The sequence below is a fragment of the Vigna unguiculata genome, chromosome 1, assembly GCF_037176805.1.
Source record: "Vigna unguiculata cultivar grain cowpea cultivar isolate G323 ecotype 2 chromosome 1, ASM3717680v1, whole genome shotgun sequence".
NCBI lineage: Eukaryota > Viridiplantae > Streptophyta > Magnoliopsida > Fabales > Fabaceae > Vigna > Vigna unguiculata.
In genome coordinates this window covers 34,505,532-34,523,134 of record NC_140792.1, presented here as the reverse complement: position 1 = coordinate 34,523,134, position 17,603 = coordinate 34,505,532, and the positions used below count along the sequence as shown (strand labels likewise).

Below are 17,603 nucleotides of genomic sequence, written 5' to 3'. Positions count from 1 at the left end.
TAACACTTTTTGAAAAATAAGTACCAAATTGATATACATCTACAAAAATGAGTTAATTAAACCTAATTTTTTCTAAAAACATAATATTCATCAATAATAACTATTAAAAATAAACTTATAAGTTGCATTCCATTCTCAATTAAAATATGAAAAGATTTTATTACGATAATTGTTTTTTTAATATATTTAATCATTTTTTTCATGCTCAATAAATATTTCATTTTAACGTAATTTTACAAATATTAATTTTACATTTTTAAATAGAATAAAACTATATTTCAAAGTTTAAAGAGATGGAGATAGAATTTTCGAATTCATCGAAAAAAAGAAATTAGAAGAAAATAATATCGTAGATAAATTAATCAATAATAAAGCAATTACATTTACTTTACCATACTACATAAAAAAGAACCATGATTTCCAACTAAGTGGGTCACCTAAAGCGAACACGAAAGCAGAAGCTGCAATTGATAAAGAAAACAAGCTAAATAAAACGCAACTCAACAACAAAACTAACATTCAGTACTGCTAAAGTGGCAATGCACAACAATAATAATAGCTCTGCCTAATGTACCTCACAAACACAAACTTCATACTGATTTACGCAATTCGGCAGCTCCATGAGCAAAGTGGCATCTCTCTCCAAATGTGCAAGACCCTTTGGAAAAATTCTCGCACAGCTTCGTCTTAAAATTGCTTCCATGCTCTCGAGTAGGTGCACCAGGAACACCTGGGTTAGCTTTTGATGCAGACATTTGCAGGGTCAGTAGCAAATCCTTCACCATATTACTAGCTTCCTTGATTTGCTCAAAATTTCCCTCTAGTTCAATGTTTCTAATATTAGGATCCGATTCATGCTCCCTGATCGAAAGTTTGGCTCCAGTTTGGCGGCATATCTGTTTTGAGTTCACACCACCCTTCCCAATGATTGCACCAGCAAGGGATGCTTCTACGCTGATCTTGGCAGTGGCATGGGAACCAAAACTTGTAGCAGGACCAGGAGAAGGCTCCATTCGACCACCAAAACGACCTGCTGCAGTGGGCCCCAACGCTCGATGGTCATCAAATGATGGAGCAATTTGCTTCCCAAGTTCCCATTCACCATGGGCAAAGTGGCATTTGTCACCAAATTTGCAACCTTCTGCAGTATTAAATTTGTTGCATATGCGGGTCTTTACAGCAGCTGGTGCAGACCCATTTGGCACAGGTGGCAGAGCTGCTACATTTCTTGATGCTGGAGGTGCTGCAGGTGTTAGATTCATTATATGGGCAACAGCATTATAGCCACCAGGAACGTAATGCAGGAAGTGGCAACCCTCACCAAACGGACAACCAGAAGTGCTGCAACACAATTCACAATCAGGTTACACCAAACTCATTTCCACTTCTTTAAGTATACAATGTAACGTCAAGAAATTATTGGCTTATTTAGAAGGAGTTTTAAAATAGGACAAACAAGTAATAAGCTGAAATGCTTAAAGGTCACAAACTTTCAGAATGGTTCCTCCAAATTGAAAAGGAAACAATACAGATAGAGCACTAAGCCAAACAGGAGAAAGACAAAGTCATACAGGCAGATCTCCGATCAAGACCCACTTCTTAGGATCAACCAGGTCAGAGCAACAAGTATAACAGACAGCCTAAAAAACTTAATATAAATGAGTATAGCTTCTAGTTTTACCCATCCAAAATAATAATTTAATGTCATCTATACTCAATCTGAAATATAATCACAGTAGAGACAGACACCAATAAAAAAAAAAAATCAGGAACAAGCAACCAAAGAACTTAAGCATAAATATACAACTGCAAATAATAAACGAATATATATATATATTAGATTGCCGACTGGTAACCAAACAGTATTGTCAACGGAAAGTTAGTAGAATATAGAGGAATGCCGATACTCTGCCATAAAATGTCATTGCAGCCCAGAACTGCCATACCAATTGAAGTACGAATCCACCAAAATTTTATATGTAGTTTTGAAAACATACCTGACCCAACCAATTGAAGTTCAATTAATAATATTAGCTTGTTAATAGCTTACCAATTGAAAGGTGGGTTCAAATGCAATAGAACCCATTAATGGCTGAAAATTGATGGTAAACATAATTACGAGGGAAACAGACTAAGATGAAAGGTAAACATTAAGTGGGAAATGATCAATTTATCACCAATAAAGTGATCTTGGTGCCAACTATATTGCATCCACTTGTTATCTTTTTCTACCCTGTTAAGTTACAACTTGTTTAGACAAAGAACAGTATGTACCTGTATAAAAGCTTTGAACGCCAGTTAATTCGAAAAATTGCCCAATTAAGTTTTAAAGCAACTAAACAATTAATTCTTAAACTAATTATAACAAAACACCATTAAGAATAGATTGGCAGTTCAAAAATATTTATTAGGTAGGAATAGATTAGAACCTGAAAAACTTGGTACAAGGCTTCGATTTGCTTCCTACACCAGTTGATAAGGACTCCATTTCTGTTGCAAAACATTATTACTTATTCTCAGTTAATATACCTTTTGCTTATTATTCTAGTAAATTTTATTCCAATGTTATTAGTATTAACCAACAACATTATAATATAACTACTTTTGAGTGAAAACATTTTAGATTTTTTCGTACTTTCTGAGTTCATTAGACAGGGAAATCAGAGGTTAAGTTTTCCACTGTCTAAATTACTGAAAAATAGACCAATCTGAATTAATTCTACCACAGCAAACGCTATAAGCGCTAGAGAGAATTTTTACCCTTAAAGGACACCCCACAAAGCACAAAGCAAAGAAAACAAAGGCAAACAACTTTTGAAGCCCAATAAACCAAAGCGAAGAAAAATACCAAAACCAAGGAAACCAAAAAAACTCAAAATCAAACCTTGCTTGGATTTCTTAAATCCACCATTGGAGTTGAAACCGAGTTCCAGCCTTCCCCTCTTGCGAGTATCCATCGAACGAGATCCGGCAGAAATGGCGAGTTCTAGGTATATAAGATTGCAGAGAAAACCTAAGCTTACAAACGATTAGGGAAATACAAACGCGAAGAAGAATCGATAGAAACTGATTGACGAAAAACCCTAACCCTAGGAGGAGTGGTGATCTGAAAGAGGGGTTTTGCAACAATGAGCCTAGAGAAAGTAAAGAGTTAGATATGGCTATAAACGAATAAAATGATAAAGATCGAGAAAATATAAATTTTCTTTTTTCTCGTGTGATGATATATATAAATATATTAATTTGATGATGTTATCAATTAGGTTTAGATCTTGGTTGGATTTTTTCTGACATTTTCATGCTGCTTACTTCTATTATCACATGACATTATTGATTGACACGTTAATTATATTTTATTTAATTTTACATATTGTTAAGATATTATAAAATATATTTAAGATATTTATTGATATTTATATATTGTGATATAATAATTTTTTTACTAGATTAGATTATTTAATCAAGTGAAATATGAATAATAAACAATGTGATATTATGATAATTAAGGCTTTTAAAAAATTACATACGTAACTAAGTTTAAATAGAAATATGAATACATATTTTTTGTACAAAGATTAAGATCTTATGTTTTATTTCATATTTAAGTTTTTATTTAAATTTTATATGATATGTTTGTAAGTACTATGATATTCATGAAAATCCTGCATCAAATAATAATATTATAGCAAAAGAATAATCATGAACGATGAAAACCAAATTATTTAAAAATTATCAATAAATTTGGTCATACTTCTAAAAAATTATAAAATATCCTTAGATAATATCTTATGTTATAGTAATTTATTATTAGATTTTATTATACCATGATATAGTAATTAATTGTCTAATATCTTCAAAATATTATAAATAAAAATTGATTATCTTTATATTATTTTATAATGTTATCTAATAATATTTAAAAAGTTAAAATGTTATATATATATATATATATATATATATATTCTTGTAAATGTTAAGAAAAAAAAGGTAAAAAATAATAATAAGTATTACTATTAATATAAAATAACTTAGATATAAAAAGTGAAAAAAAAATCTTTACATTGATTTTGGGTTCATAGTAAACTAAAAATTATAAAAGTTAGACACCGATAAATAAGAAATAAGATTATGCACAATAATAAATACTTCATGCCTAATTTAATTAACATTTATTTTTTTTGTCCTAATAAAATTTTTTTGTAATGGTTTGTTTTATTATTGTAACATCTCATTCTTTTTCTTTCTCCGGATATATAGTTACCCGGATATATAGTTACATGAATAATTCTATTTAAAATAATTACTTTTTCTTATAAAATTTTCACTATTTTATTAAAATTCAAATAGAGAAGAATCTTGTATCCTACATCACGATATTTTTATTTATTAAGTTGACAAAATTGTAAAATTAAGGTTTAAATGATAGAAAATATATTATTTTTTACTAATTAAGTCAATTAAAAATATTCTCCTTTAATAATTCTAATAAAATATTTGTGATTAGGATTAGTAAATATTTTCTAATTATGCATAACATAATTATATATTTTTTTATATCATCCTGTTGTGTATAAATACTCATTTTCGATGCATGGTAAGATAAACATTCAAATCATCTTTCTTTCTTATAATAAATACTATTTTGGTTCACTTTGTCCAATTTGTTTTTTCACCTTCAATTTGGTCCTATTTTGTTAAATTATGTTCAGTTTCGTTGACGTCATTTAAATTGATAATAACGAAGTGTACAAGTGGACACAAATCATATTACATAGATTGTTTTAATTGTGATTGTTTGTGTTTTGTTCAAATAAGTCCTTATTTTATTTAATTTTGTTCAATTTAATCACACCCCCCACTTCATCACCAATTCTCTATTTCATGACCCTTCACCATTGTCACCACTAGTGTCGCCACCACCAAACTAAAACCATCACTACCACCCTACAACCATCACCACCATAACCATAACCACAATCACTCTACAACCACCATCATCACCACTACCACACTAAAACCATATTCACCACCATCACACTAAAACTTCTATCACCGTTAGTGTTGTTGGGTTTAGTGTAATGGTGGTGCATATGATTTTAGTATAATGGTTGGGGTGGTAGTGATAGTGGTGATTTTATTGAGGTGATGGTAGTTGTAAGGGGTGATTATGGTTGTTGTTTTAATCTGGTGGTGGTGGTTGTGAGTTTAGTATGGTGGCAACGATGATTTTAGTGTGGTAGTGGTGGTTGTGGTAAAGGTGGCGGCAGCGACAGTGGTGGTGGTAGTGGCAGTGGTGAAGGGGGCAATGGTGAAGGGTCAAGAAATGGGGAGTGAAGGTGAGACTAAATTGAACAAATTTAACTAAAATGGGGGCTTATTTGAACAAAACAAAAACTGTAATAATTTAAATAGTTCACGTAGTGTGAGAAGTGCTAACTTGTACACCTTGTTGTTATCAAATTAAATGACGTCAACAAAAATGATGAAATTGAACTTAATTTAGCAAGACAGAGATCAAATTGGATGCACAAAAAAAAGACCAAATTGAACAAACTGAACCAAAGTAAAGACCAAAATAGTATTTAAACTTCAAATGAACAATGAAACAACATTCATAGGATTGTCCACAAATCTATTGATCCTACGCCAACTTTTATTCTTCATTATTATGCCTTTTTTTAACACCTATACCATTATTTGCTCCCATAAAAAAATATAATTATCGCAAGTGCAAATCACAACCATAAACCAAGGGTAAACTAACATGACAAAGTTAAAACCTCAAGTTTGAAAATGACATCACAAAGTATTTAAAATTCCAAAACATTTGAAAATGTAACTTTTCTTTCCAATAACCATTTTTCTTCGATTAAAGGTAAAACATATAGAAATGTCAAGTAGACTTTTAGGATAGAAATGTGAGTCATAACGGACAAGTTTAAAAATATTGTATTTCTCAGTTAGGGTTTTTCCTATATCACTTTTACACATCTGATTTATAACTTAAAAAATGAAATCACTTTCTAACTAATGTTTTTTCAACAAAAGTCCAACAAATTTGAGCAATGAAAACAAAACCAAGTAAATAAATCAAATATTCCACTCAAACTCTCTCTTAAAGAGCTACAACTTCCCCACCAAAATGAAATAAACTCATACTCACATGGAGTCCTACAGTCTTCCTGACAAATGAAACAACTCAAACTCACACCTTGAGCAGAAACCACATGTTCTGAAAACTACAACTACCTTAATCAGAACTCATACTTGAACAACTAACTAGAACTCATACTTAAACAACTTAACAAACAACTTGACATTCTTAGTTGTTCTCCATACTCCTTAAGAATTTTGAAATAGAAAAAATGTTGTTTATAAAAGACCACAACAAATTTATCTAGAAAGGAACTAAAAATCTAGTTCATATACTCCATGAACATGGTAGAGACATTAATCACACCAAAAAATATCACGAAAAAGAGACCGATAATACCTATGCCTGAATATAAAAATTGGTTGTTATTATATAATTTATTCACAAAGTATTGCTCATAAATAAAATCTAACATTAATTCCTCACAAGCAAAAATATATTATATAATACTCTTGTCTTAATAGAATGCTAAGTTGCGATATGATTTTTTTTCCTTTGGAGGAGAGATTATTAGGTGGTGTTTTTGGACTAATAATGATTTCCACTAATCTTCACACGGTACTTAATTGAGTGCTATTTATTCTTTTATATAAATGAAGACTTTATTATTTGTCACGTAGAATTATTCTAAGTTCTAATTAATGAAGAAATTTAAAAGTGGCACTGAAAGGTTCTTTCTAATTACTTGAAGATATTGATAGTGTTTTTTCAGTGAATAATTAATGTTTTAAATACTAGTTCAGTTCACTATGATCTATTCATTTTTTTTTTTACTTTTTAACTTTATGCTAAATATATTTATTACAAAAGTAAATGCTATGTTACAAAGGCCTTTTATCACATAAGAAATTTAGTTTTAAATTTAGTGAATTGTTGAGAACAGTAATAATTTAATTTGTGTTATGAAATAAAGCAAATAACATAGAAGAGAGAATGACGACAGATAATAAAGAAGAGAAGAAACAAGAGAGAATAGAGAATGAGAGAATAGAGAGCAACTCATCTGTGTCTTATTATTGATAGGAAGAGTCCTATTTATAGATACAATATGTAATCCATAAAGGAAACAAATCAACTTAGTTAATACAAATATCTACAATAAAGAGTAATGAATCATATGAGTAAATGTATCAAATCAATGGACAATCATTAATTCATAACACTCCCCCTTGAGTGTCCATTAATAAAGAATGTGCCTCGTTAAAACCTTACTAGGAAAAACCCTTTGGGATAAAAAAACCTAGTGAAGGAAAAAGAGTACAACATTCTGTATTCTTTAATACAATATTGTTTATCACATATTCTATTTCTCCCCATCATGTAAACTTACATCATTAAGGTGACAGAGTCCGAATTTGTGAGTCATTTGCTCAAAAGTTTTTCTTGGCAAAAACTTTACAAATAGACTTGTCATATTTTCAGATGAACGAATTTTTGGATATCTATATCATCCTTTCAATTGAACAATATACTATTGTCTTCATATATGGTTGTTGATTCCATCTTTCTCGGGGATAGTCACAAGTTTCTTGCACATGTTAAATTATAAACCTTAACCAAACATATTCACAACTTTCCTCGTAATTTTGTATGATTAGACGATGTTGCTACTATGGTTTGTTTCATATACCTTAATGAAACCATTGTGCTACCACATTTGAACAAACATCTTGTTTGTGATCAACCATTGTGACATTGTAAGAATATGTAAAATAACATGCATATCCATAACCCATTAGTTTGAATTTGAATCATTTGGATGGAATATATTCGTAGTACCCTTAAAGTAACGAAGTATATGTTTTACTCCAAACCATTTTCTTCTTGTAGTTGAAGAACTATATCTTGCTTAACAAATTTATAGCAAATGCAATATTAGATCGAGTATAATTCGCAAGATACATTAGTGTTTCTATGACACTAAGATATGGTGCTTCTAGACCAAAAAGATTTTCATCATTTTCTTGAGGTCTAAGAAGAGTCTTTATCAACATCTAACGACCTCACAACTATTGGAGTGCATAATGAACATGACTTGTCCATTTAGAACATTTTAAGCACCTTAATCATATAAGCCTCTTGACGTATAAAAATACTTTTATTTAAATACTCAATTTCTAATTTCAAACAAGATTTTGACCTTCAAAGATCATTCATCTCAAATTCTTTCAATTGTCTTGTGAGCTTATTAGTAGTTTCAACGACGTTTATGTCATCTACATAAACAATAATTATGGCAAATTCATTATTTGGATCTTTTCATATAAATACAAAACCAAATAGGATCATTTTTTATATCCTTCTTTTAATAAGTACTCAATAAGACGGTTATGCCACACACGTCTTGATTTCTTTAATCAATAAAAGAGCATGTTCAATTTTATTGAATAACCCTCTTAAGAATTTGTCTTGTTGGGCAAATAAAATCCTTCAGGGATTTTCATATAAATATGATTCTCAAAAGAATCGTACGAATAGGTTGTAACATCATCCATTAGATGTAAATGCAAACCTTGTTGTGCAACTACGATAATCAAATATAGCAATGTTGTTGCATCCAATACTAGTGAATATGTTTTTTCACAAATCAATACAAGGTTTTGTGAACAACCTTGAGCAACCAATTGTGCTTTGTATCTAACAATTTCATCATTCTTAATTTGATTTTTGCGCAAAAATTCATATGTACCCAACGGGTTTCATAACTTCAGGTGTGCGAACTATATGTTTAAAAACCTTTCGTTTAGCAAACAAATATAATTATGCTTCTTTGCATATTTTCATTTTGGCCAATCTTTTCTTTGCCGACAATCTTCAATGATCATTGCTTATTGATCCTCATTGTCATTCATAGCATTCATCGCTATGTTATAAGTAAAAGTTTCGTCAATGTTAACTTTATTTTGGTTCCATATTATATGATTCATGACATAATTTATTGAGATCTCATCATTTTCAACCATTTCAGGTACCTGAGGTTCTTCTTGAACCGAACTATTAATTATGTCAAATGAATCTTTTGGGATTTCAACCTTTTCGATTAGGTTATTTTGCATATTAGCCCCCTTTCTCATTCAAGAGTTTTTATCTTTGGAACCAATAGGTCTACCACGATTCAAACGTGTTCACATGAGTTTTTCAACCCTTTTTTTTTCGCATCATAATAAATGATCATGTCAAACAAGACAATCATTTTGATTTGTAAACTTCTGGTTTACCATGACATGCATTTAAATTGTACTAATAAACTTGTAGTACAAACTATAAGAGAATGTTGATAATTTCTCCAATACACTTTCTTTTTCAACTCAATCATAGAGATATAAAGATATTTCATATCTTTTTCATTGTTTGTCTCAATATAATATCCATTCAGACAAATATCATCGAAACTTAATAAGTTTCTATTCAACTTCTTGGTAGAAGTATAGTAGCTCTTTTAGAGTCTTCAAATATATTTGTAGTACTATAAATAATACTAACATCGATGTCTCACATTATCAAACAAGAGAAAAATTTATTACTCTTGAGAATTGTATAAGTTGTTGTACTATCAATAAGACGCATATCTTTTGGTACTAGTGCAAAACATTCATTTTTCATATAAACGTAAATATCAATATGAGATTTTTTTTTTCAACACTCTCATAATCAATTAGGTGATTAATGCTTTCATTTGCTTTAGCAAAGAAAATAACAATATTAAGATGAGTAGCATCCATATGGCCATAATCAGAATCACCATCTTCATAAGCAAAATGTGTTTCTATGTTCTTCTCATTATTTGTAAGATGCTCTGGTGTACAATAAGTACAACTCAAATGGCCTTTACCACCATAATGATAATATATACTTTCATCTTTTTGTCAGCATTTTCACATTTTCCTTTACCCTTTTTCACATTATTGTGTCACTTTTGATGACAAAATGTGTCTTTGAAATTTTCTTTATAACCATGTCCATAATCAAGATCACGATCATGAAAATATAAATCAAATGTTGCGGCATTCACTTCTAGGAATGCAGCAGAACCAATTTGGACAGGTTTCTTAATTTTCTATCAAAAGCTCATTGCTTTGTTCAGCCATACAAAGGCATAAAATAATGAAATAAATTCATAATATTTATTGCTGCATTCATTTCTAGGAATGAAACATATTAGGCGGATCTCATGATTTTTCATCAAAAGCTTTATTGCTTTATCCAGCCAGCCATACATAGGCATGAAATAAATTCACAATATTTGTGAAATCTCTTTTCACAATATTTTTGTCATGAGCAAATTAGTTGCTTAGATGCTTTATTTCTTTATTTAATGGTATCCCAATATCCATTGCATCTAAATATATTTCAACATTTAAAATCCAATAGTAGGAGTTCTTCCTTGTAATATCAAGGGTCACAAATCCAAATTTTGCAACGTTTCGCGTGTTTAGAATTAACACATAAAATAATAATAATAATAATAATAATCAAAATAATAATAATAATCACCATCATAATAAAAATAAAAATAATAAGATAGAGATGAAAATTAATAAAGTTAAACAATTCTTATCGCAAAAGGAAGAATATAAGGTAAATTATAATTTGAAAAAGGATTAGAAAGAGCCTGAATTGAGACACGCAGAACACTGACATTATAGAGGAAAAGCTTCCACTAGTCCTCAATTGGTTGGAGCATCGTGCTGATAACGTGTTATAAAATAAAGGTAATAAGAGAGACAAAGGAAAGGAAGAATAGAAATTTAGTTTTACATTTAGTGAATTGTTGAGAACAGTAATAATTTAATTTGATAGTTATTTCAGAATCAGGTTAAGGTACGTAACAATTTAGTTCATATAAGAAAGAATAGTAGTAACTTAATTTAATTTAATAGTACAGTTCAAAAATAGGTGAAGGTACATAATAATTTATAATACTAGTGTAATTGAGCAGAACAAAAAATAGTTCAATAGACAAATAATTTTTTGGTTGACTACAATTATTTTCTAATTATTACTTCATGTCCACAAATTAATTATGTCATAAAAGACCAACTTAAAAGTCATATTTTAACATTGGATATTTTTTTCTTTTAATTTTAATGCTTGTAAGAATGGACTAGAAGGTAGGGACAGTTAGAAAGATAGAAAAGATAGTTCAAGTTACTCTCACTATTTGTTCCTCCCTTATAATAGGAAGAACGGACAGTATAAAACGCTTAATCGTTGTTGATTAGCATCTGATTGCTCGGACGTTTTAAACGCACAGCACAGTATTAAATGCGGCAGCGCCACCATCCATTCAGGAACAGGTTTGCTTCAGAAAAAATATTCATAAATTCAAAGTTTTCAAAGGATTAGTCAGCATCCATATGAAAACTTCATCTGAAACTAAACTACCCGAGCATGAGATTCCGCATAAACTGCACTATCTCTGTGATTCACTGTTCCTATGAGGCATCAGCTCCTCTCCAACCCCAACAGTGCGAACCATCAACTGAGAATTTAATAATTAACATGACAAAGGAGCTCCTCTTTTTCTCTTCAACAGTTTGCTTCCAGTATAAAATCATTGAAAACGTAGACAAACGAAAAATGATCCACTAAATTTAATTTAATACAAGAAACAATTACAAGTAAAAATACCTTCCAATCATTGAAGTCAAATCGGAATACAAAATGGCTGAAAGCAACATCCCCGGAAACAACTGAATTTGCAGCAGGAGCGTTCCTTGGCGCTGACGTTGAGCAAGTATATGAAAAAATATGAAGGTGAAATCTAGGCTAACTGTGTAATATAAGTCCAGAGTTAGTATAATCATTTTAAAATAACTCACAAACTAGTTGCCATCCGGCCTCGTTAACTTTTATTTCAGCCCGACCATCTCGGACTAAAAAGGATAAAGCAAATAAATTCTCCACGGTTTGTCCAAAGGAGTTCCGATTCAAAACCAGATTTTCAAGCTTCACAACTTTGTTGATCCTTAAGATGTTAAACATAGTTAACATAAGCTTATCGGTTTCCGCTATCTCTTCCCCTGAACCTCCACACAGCTGCAAAAGTATACAATGATAAAAGGAAAAAAAAGAGATTAGTATGTCATATTACATAAAAATCACTGAATTTACAATTCTGAAAACAGAAAAAACCGTAGCTTTAATAATTCCATACTCTCGACTATGGCTAAAAGATTGCATTTTCATAATTTTCTCAGCACAAATAAATGCGAGGTAAACCGTAAGAAACTTCCAATCATGGATGAACAAATTGAAGACTTGTGAAGCATTTAAAGGTCTATCAAAATGAACACCGCTAGTGAACTCTTATTTTCTCTCCTGTTTTATTTCTAGCAAAACCGCAGACTCAATAATAAGTTTTACCTCTTCAGGCCGAGCCAATTCAGTGGGTCTCACAGGCTTTCGACGATTAATGACCTTCCTCTGCTTTATTTTAGCATCCATTGGGGCCATCCTGAATAAGAAAATTCGAAATGAACACCCAAAGAAATATTACAATCGATAACAAAGAATTCTCTTCTATATACGGAACGGACATTACATTGTACAGCACCCATAACCTGCTCTAAAAACATGTGACACCGCAACTCCAATATCATTCCAAGCTACTGAATTTCTACTGCAATCTTCTGCGCTATTACTTGGTCCAACATGTCCTCCGAACTTTTTAAGAATGTGCGTAACAAAGTCTGAAGGAGTTATTCCACCATTCGCAGTAGTCCTCACAGACATTACCAGGGATTGAGTGATTTCCAAAAGAGCCTTTGCATCAGCTACTTGTTCTCTTGGTTTTGTAACTGAAATTAGACAAAAAATTAAAATAAAAACTTAAATATGAGAAACAAAGTCTTGCGAACTACACTGAATGAACTTGGGGTATTGTATTTGTTACCATGGGGCACAACTAAAGAACGAAAAATGTTAACAGTTTTTTTCTTTTTTAATTTAACAAGAAATTCTAGAACAGAACCAATTAACAAAAGGCATATTATGAAAGCAACTACCACAATAAACTCAACAAACCGTTAGACTAAATTTTAATATTATCTTATAAAGTAGATTTAACTAATTTAACTCTATACAATTAACTTACATGGTGAGGTTTACAAATGTTTATACACTATAATCCTATAATTTACCTCTTGTCAATGTGAATCTCTGAATGATATGCCAAGTATTATCTTTTTTTACTGACATAGCAATCATGTTGCATATCTAATTTCATTGCTCAGGCTCATATGGAGCCATACCTTACACATCCTTTTATAACATCAAAGATGACTTGATATTTACATTTCCATACAAATCACTCATTTCATATGATTTGTCTAGAAAGTTAACATGAGTTTGAACTTTTCTTCCTTTTGTCCTTGCTCAACCTAATAACGTGTCATAATTCCTCTTATCTGCCAATGAACTTTTATGTATCATTACCCAACTTTTATGTGTCACCTGTGAAGAACACATTTGGCTAATTCATATGAATTAATTGGTACATAATCCAATACGTAGTATGTATAACTAAATATGTAGTTCCCAATATGGCCTTAATGCAACAGAATTTATGTAATCGATTATGCATAACACATTATTACTTATGTTGACCATTAACATCTATATATTACATGTAGTATGCCTCATATACGTCCCTTAATTGACTCTATATGTGCTCTTTTGTTAGAAAATCTCCATTTCAATAAGATATAATCGATTATGAATATGACTTAATGAGTTATGTAAACATATCTAACGAATCGGAATCCAATTTTGTCAATATCACTTACTTTATTTCCTTCCTATCACGTGTAATTTAACATGGTATAGAATCAAGTGACACTATGATCATTGTCTAAATAAAACAATTGCTATATATTTTTTATTCTAAAATCAATTACATGCACTTCCAAACCTTTTAGTGAAATCCCGTCTCTTAGCTAGTATTTTTTTCTTAATTCATATAATTTTAATTTTAATTTTCATTATTTTTCTTTAGTCTTTTTTTTCTCACTATCTATCATCGCATCCCTACATAGTCTTACGGGATTTGTTTCGCTAAATAGAATTGATTTGTTTTGCTAAATAGAATTTTTCATCCACTTCCATGGTAATGTATCTTGGAAGCACATTTTAATTATGAATGATGATGACACCGTTGAATTTTTTAGACCTCTAATCCTTAATACAAAGTAATTTTAAGATAACACACGTAAATTAAAGTAAATTAAATGGGTTGGTATTGTTGAAATTTTAAATAGCCTATGTGTTAACTTTATCTTTATTTATCTTTATTATTATCGATTTCTGAAATTTTTTCATAATTTATCAATAAAAACACACATATTCATAATATTTAATAGAGACAAATAAAAATTTTTCATACAAATTAATAAATGCATTATAAAATTAAAAAGGCCCCATCAATTTCTTCTAAATAATATCTTCAAAAGAGAGTATTTAATTCTATGAAAACTATGGAATTTTAAACTTTTTTCCTTTTCTCTTCTCCACTTCAATTGATAACTCATATTAATAATACGATTCAACTAATGTGAAACTTGTTGAAAAAGTCACATTATTTGTACGTGATTAGTCTCCTATACAATAGACTATGATAAACTCATAAAAAGACCAAAAAAGTTTTAATAATAAGAAGAAATCAAGATACTTACTACTTAATTTCTTAAAATGTCCATGGTAACGGAAACTATTCTTGTTAATAACTTATAACCTCTAAAGATATGAATTGAATAGAATATATTAATTAGTAAAAATCTCATCTTACAAACCATAGCTTCACCCACATTTCATTAGACGATAACAAATCCTCCTATGGAGGATCTTTCATGCATGCCACTGATATTAAAAATTAATAATTCTATGGCATCACATACATTGTAATATATTTAAAGTATAGTCAAATGCATTGTGTTTTATCCATAAAAAATATATATTTAAAATATAGTCAAATACATGCATTTTTTTAATCCATAAACAATTTAAAGTGCGTCTGGAGCAAGACATTGTATGTTCGATATAAATCATCCAATTTGACGGTGATTTTGTCACGAGAGGTGCCTTATTGGATGAAATTCTAAAGACAATATATATGTTTGGGTGTAAATAATAACAAGTGAGGCAATATGCTTAATTTAGCAGTGCTTGGAATTATTAATTTAATTTCCACAAATAACTTTAAAAACTATAGTTCCTCCAAAAATCCTCAAAACTAATCAGAACCAAAGCATTACCAAAAATAAATAAATAAATACCTTGCTGATGTAAGCTCTCCATTTCACTAAAGATCAAATCGAACTTGTCAGAGTCAGGCCTAGCAATTTCTTCCCTTTCATCTGAAAAGCCAAGAGGTACACATGCAGTCAAAATTCAAAACGCTACTATCTCATTCCTCACACAGAAAACCGATAACGGCACAGGACTGGCGGTCGTTTTTGTGCATTAAGTGGTAGTTAGTAAGGAATATTCGAAGTCGATTTTAGAGCGAAACGAAGTGTACGAATCAAGCAAAGCGAGTAAAACGAAATTACCATGAATCATGTTCTTGAAGGCCAGATACCGAGAACGAATACCTCGACGGCGTTTCGGTGTTTGGTAATCAGCGTCGTCGCATACGGCGTGGAGTTCAGAGTCACGCTTATCATCGCTACTGCAATCATCATCAGCGTCCAGTTCGCGTTTCACGTTGATCATGATGATGACGTTGTTAGGATATTGCAACCGAGCGAGGATAAAAACGAAGAGTAGAAGGATTTCGGAAGCGTAACGAATTGTAGAATAAGGAAGGAAGTGTAAAAGAAACAGAAAGAAGGAGAAGGAGAAGCGGCAGAGACTCCAATAGACAGAATTCTGAGTCACTGTGTGCTCCTTTTATATAGTCCTTGAAACTTTTGCATTAATTATAAAAGTAAAAAATAAATGTTTATTTCTGTTTTTCTCCAACACTCTCCTCCACTCACATTTTCCCCTCCTCATCCCATATTACATTTCAATTTACTTTTAATTATATATATATATATATATATATATATATATATTAACTAGTATTAAAATTTAGTTAATCATTATTAACACAACGAATTTTTGTTTGTCCAACATAATGTTAATTATTCTAGCCAATGTGTAGAACCTGATAAATTTAATAATAACATATGAATTAAATTTAGCTAAGTTATTTAATTTTGATAGATATTTAGAACACTTTACCCTTTCAAATAATATTATATGTTTTGTTTTTTTATTTACTTAGAATGTTGTTAAAAATTACGTTATTTGAGTTGTTAGGTTGAAAAATTACATTTATTTTATTATAAATGAGTATACATATGTTATGCGAAAAGTCGGAAAGATTCCTTGAGCTTCAATTACTATATATAAAATATGGAAATAAAAAAGATATTATTAGACATACACTTAGTTGTGGTACATATGTATATGGTTTAATTGAGAAATACAATTCTTTTTTCAATCATCTAAATTATTAAATTATGAATCATTTATTTCTTACTGGTGCTATATAAATGTATTTAATGTTTTGTACAGTAAATTCACATGATTATCACATCATTTTCTATATTACACTTAGTTATAGTATAGATGTATATGATATAAATGAGAAATACAAAGATTTTTTTTTTATTCATCCAAAATATTAAACTATCAATTTTTTTACTTCATACTAATATTAAACGTATCTAATTTCTTATAGAATACATTCAAATCATTATTACATAATTTTCATTAGATTTATTATAAGGTATAGCTCTTAAACCTATTTCGGGAAATTTTAATACTTTTTAAACATCAACTTAATTGAAATTGATATATTAGAATAAAAACTAACAATGAAACTTATGTCATGTGTTGAAGGTGAATATAATACAGCTTTTTGATATAGTATTTTTGGTCAATTAGAAATTATTTTAAGAAAATAAATTACAGAATTATTATATTATACATTTAAAAAAGTTAAGAAAACATGTGTTTATGAAAATAACATTTTATACCCAATTATGCTCAAAAGTTATATAACTTTCTCAAGGCAATTATAAATGCAAAGTTACGATAAAAATTAATAATAACTTTTCATTTTTTAAGTTAAGAACAGAAATAAATAGGTCATTATTTTTATTCTTTAAGAGATTACTTTAGTCTACATAAAAAAAAAATCTTAATCCAATTAAATTTTAAATAGTACACTCTTATTAAGAGTAGGATTGAGTTGAATTTCATCAAACTTTGACCATACAAAAAAGTTTGTATTTGACTTGGCAAATTCAAATCGAACAAACTCTATAACATCACTTTAATCTGTCAATGGATACGTAAAAAGTAAAATGTGTTTACTAATTTGATAACATTGTACAGTTCATCACACTCAGAACTCAAAAATCAACTAATTTCATAGCAACAAGAATCCTTTATGTACAGT

General features: G+C 29.8%; 1 protein-coding gene and 1 pseudogene across 2 annotated transcripts; both read right to left on the bottom strand.

Moving 5' to 3' along the window:
* Positions 1-331: 331 nt before the first annotated feature.
* On the bottom strand, positions 332-3,168 carry LOC114194592 (zinc finger CCCH domain-containing protein 36-like). The gene is made up of 3 exons (XM_028084929.2): positions 2,885-3,168; positions 2,430-2,490; positions 332-1,341 (listed from the first exon to the last, which is right to left on the bottom strand). Exons 1-3 carry the CDS (start codon positions 2,955-2,957, stop codon positions 591-593), a joined length of 885 nt encoding a protein of 294 aa, XP_027940730.1. The 5' UTR covers positions 2,958-3,168; the 3' UTR covers positions 332-590.
* Positions 3,169-11,392: 8,224 nt separating this feature from the next.
* LOC114190661 (non-structural maintenance of chromosomes element 4 homolog B-like) lies at positions 11,393-15,994 on the bottom strand (annotated as a pseudogene). Its single transcript, XR_014994689.1, has 7 exons — positions 15,703-15,994; positions 15,427-15,507; positions 12,699-12,954; positions 12,521-12,611; positions 11,977-12,193; positions 11,786-11,877; positions 11,393-11,636 (listed from the first exon to the last, which is right to left on the bottom strand). The product of XR_014994689.1 is annotated as a non-structural maintenance of chromosomes element 4 homolog B-like (transcript).
* Between the last annotated feature and the right edge of the window lie 1,609 nt (positions 15,995-17,603).

What these genes read in the sequence shown, in the direction of transcription:
- LOC114194592 (XM_028084929.2), bottom strand. Translation starts at nt 2,957, where the DNA reads ATGGATACTCGCAAGAGGGGAAGGCTGGAACTCGGTTTCAACTCCAAT. An exon ending in ATTTAAGAAATCCAAGCAAG is followed by an intron (nt 2,491 to 2,884) that starts GTTTGATTTTGA and finishes GTTTTGCAACAG; the next exon opens with AAATGGAGTCCTTATCAACT. An exon ending in CCTTGTACCAAGTTTTTCAG is followed by an intron (nt 1,342 to 2,429) that starts GTTCTAATCTAT and finishes ATTGTGTTGCAG; the next exon opens with CACTTCTGGTTGTCCGTTTG.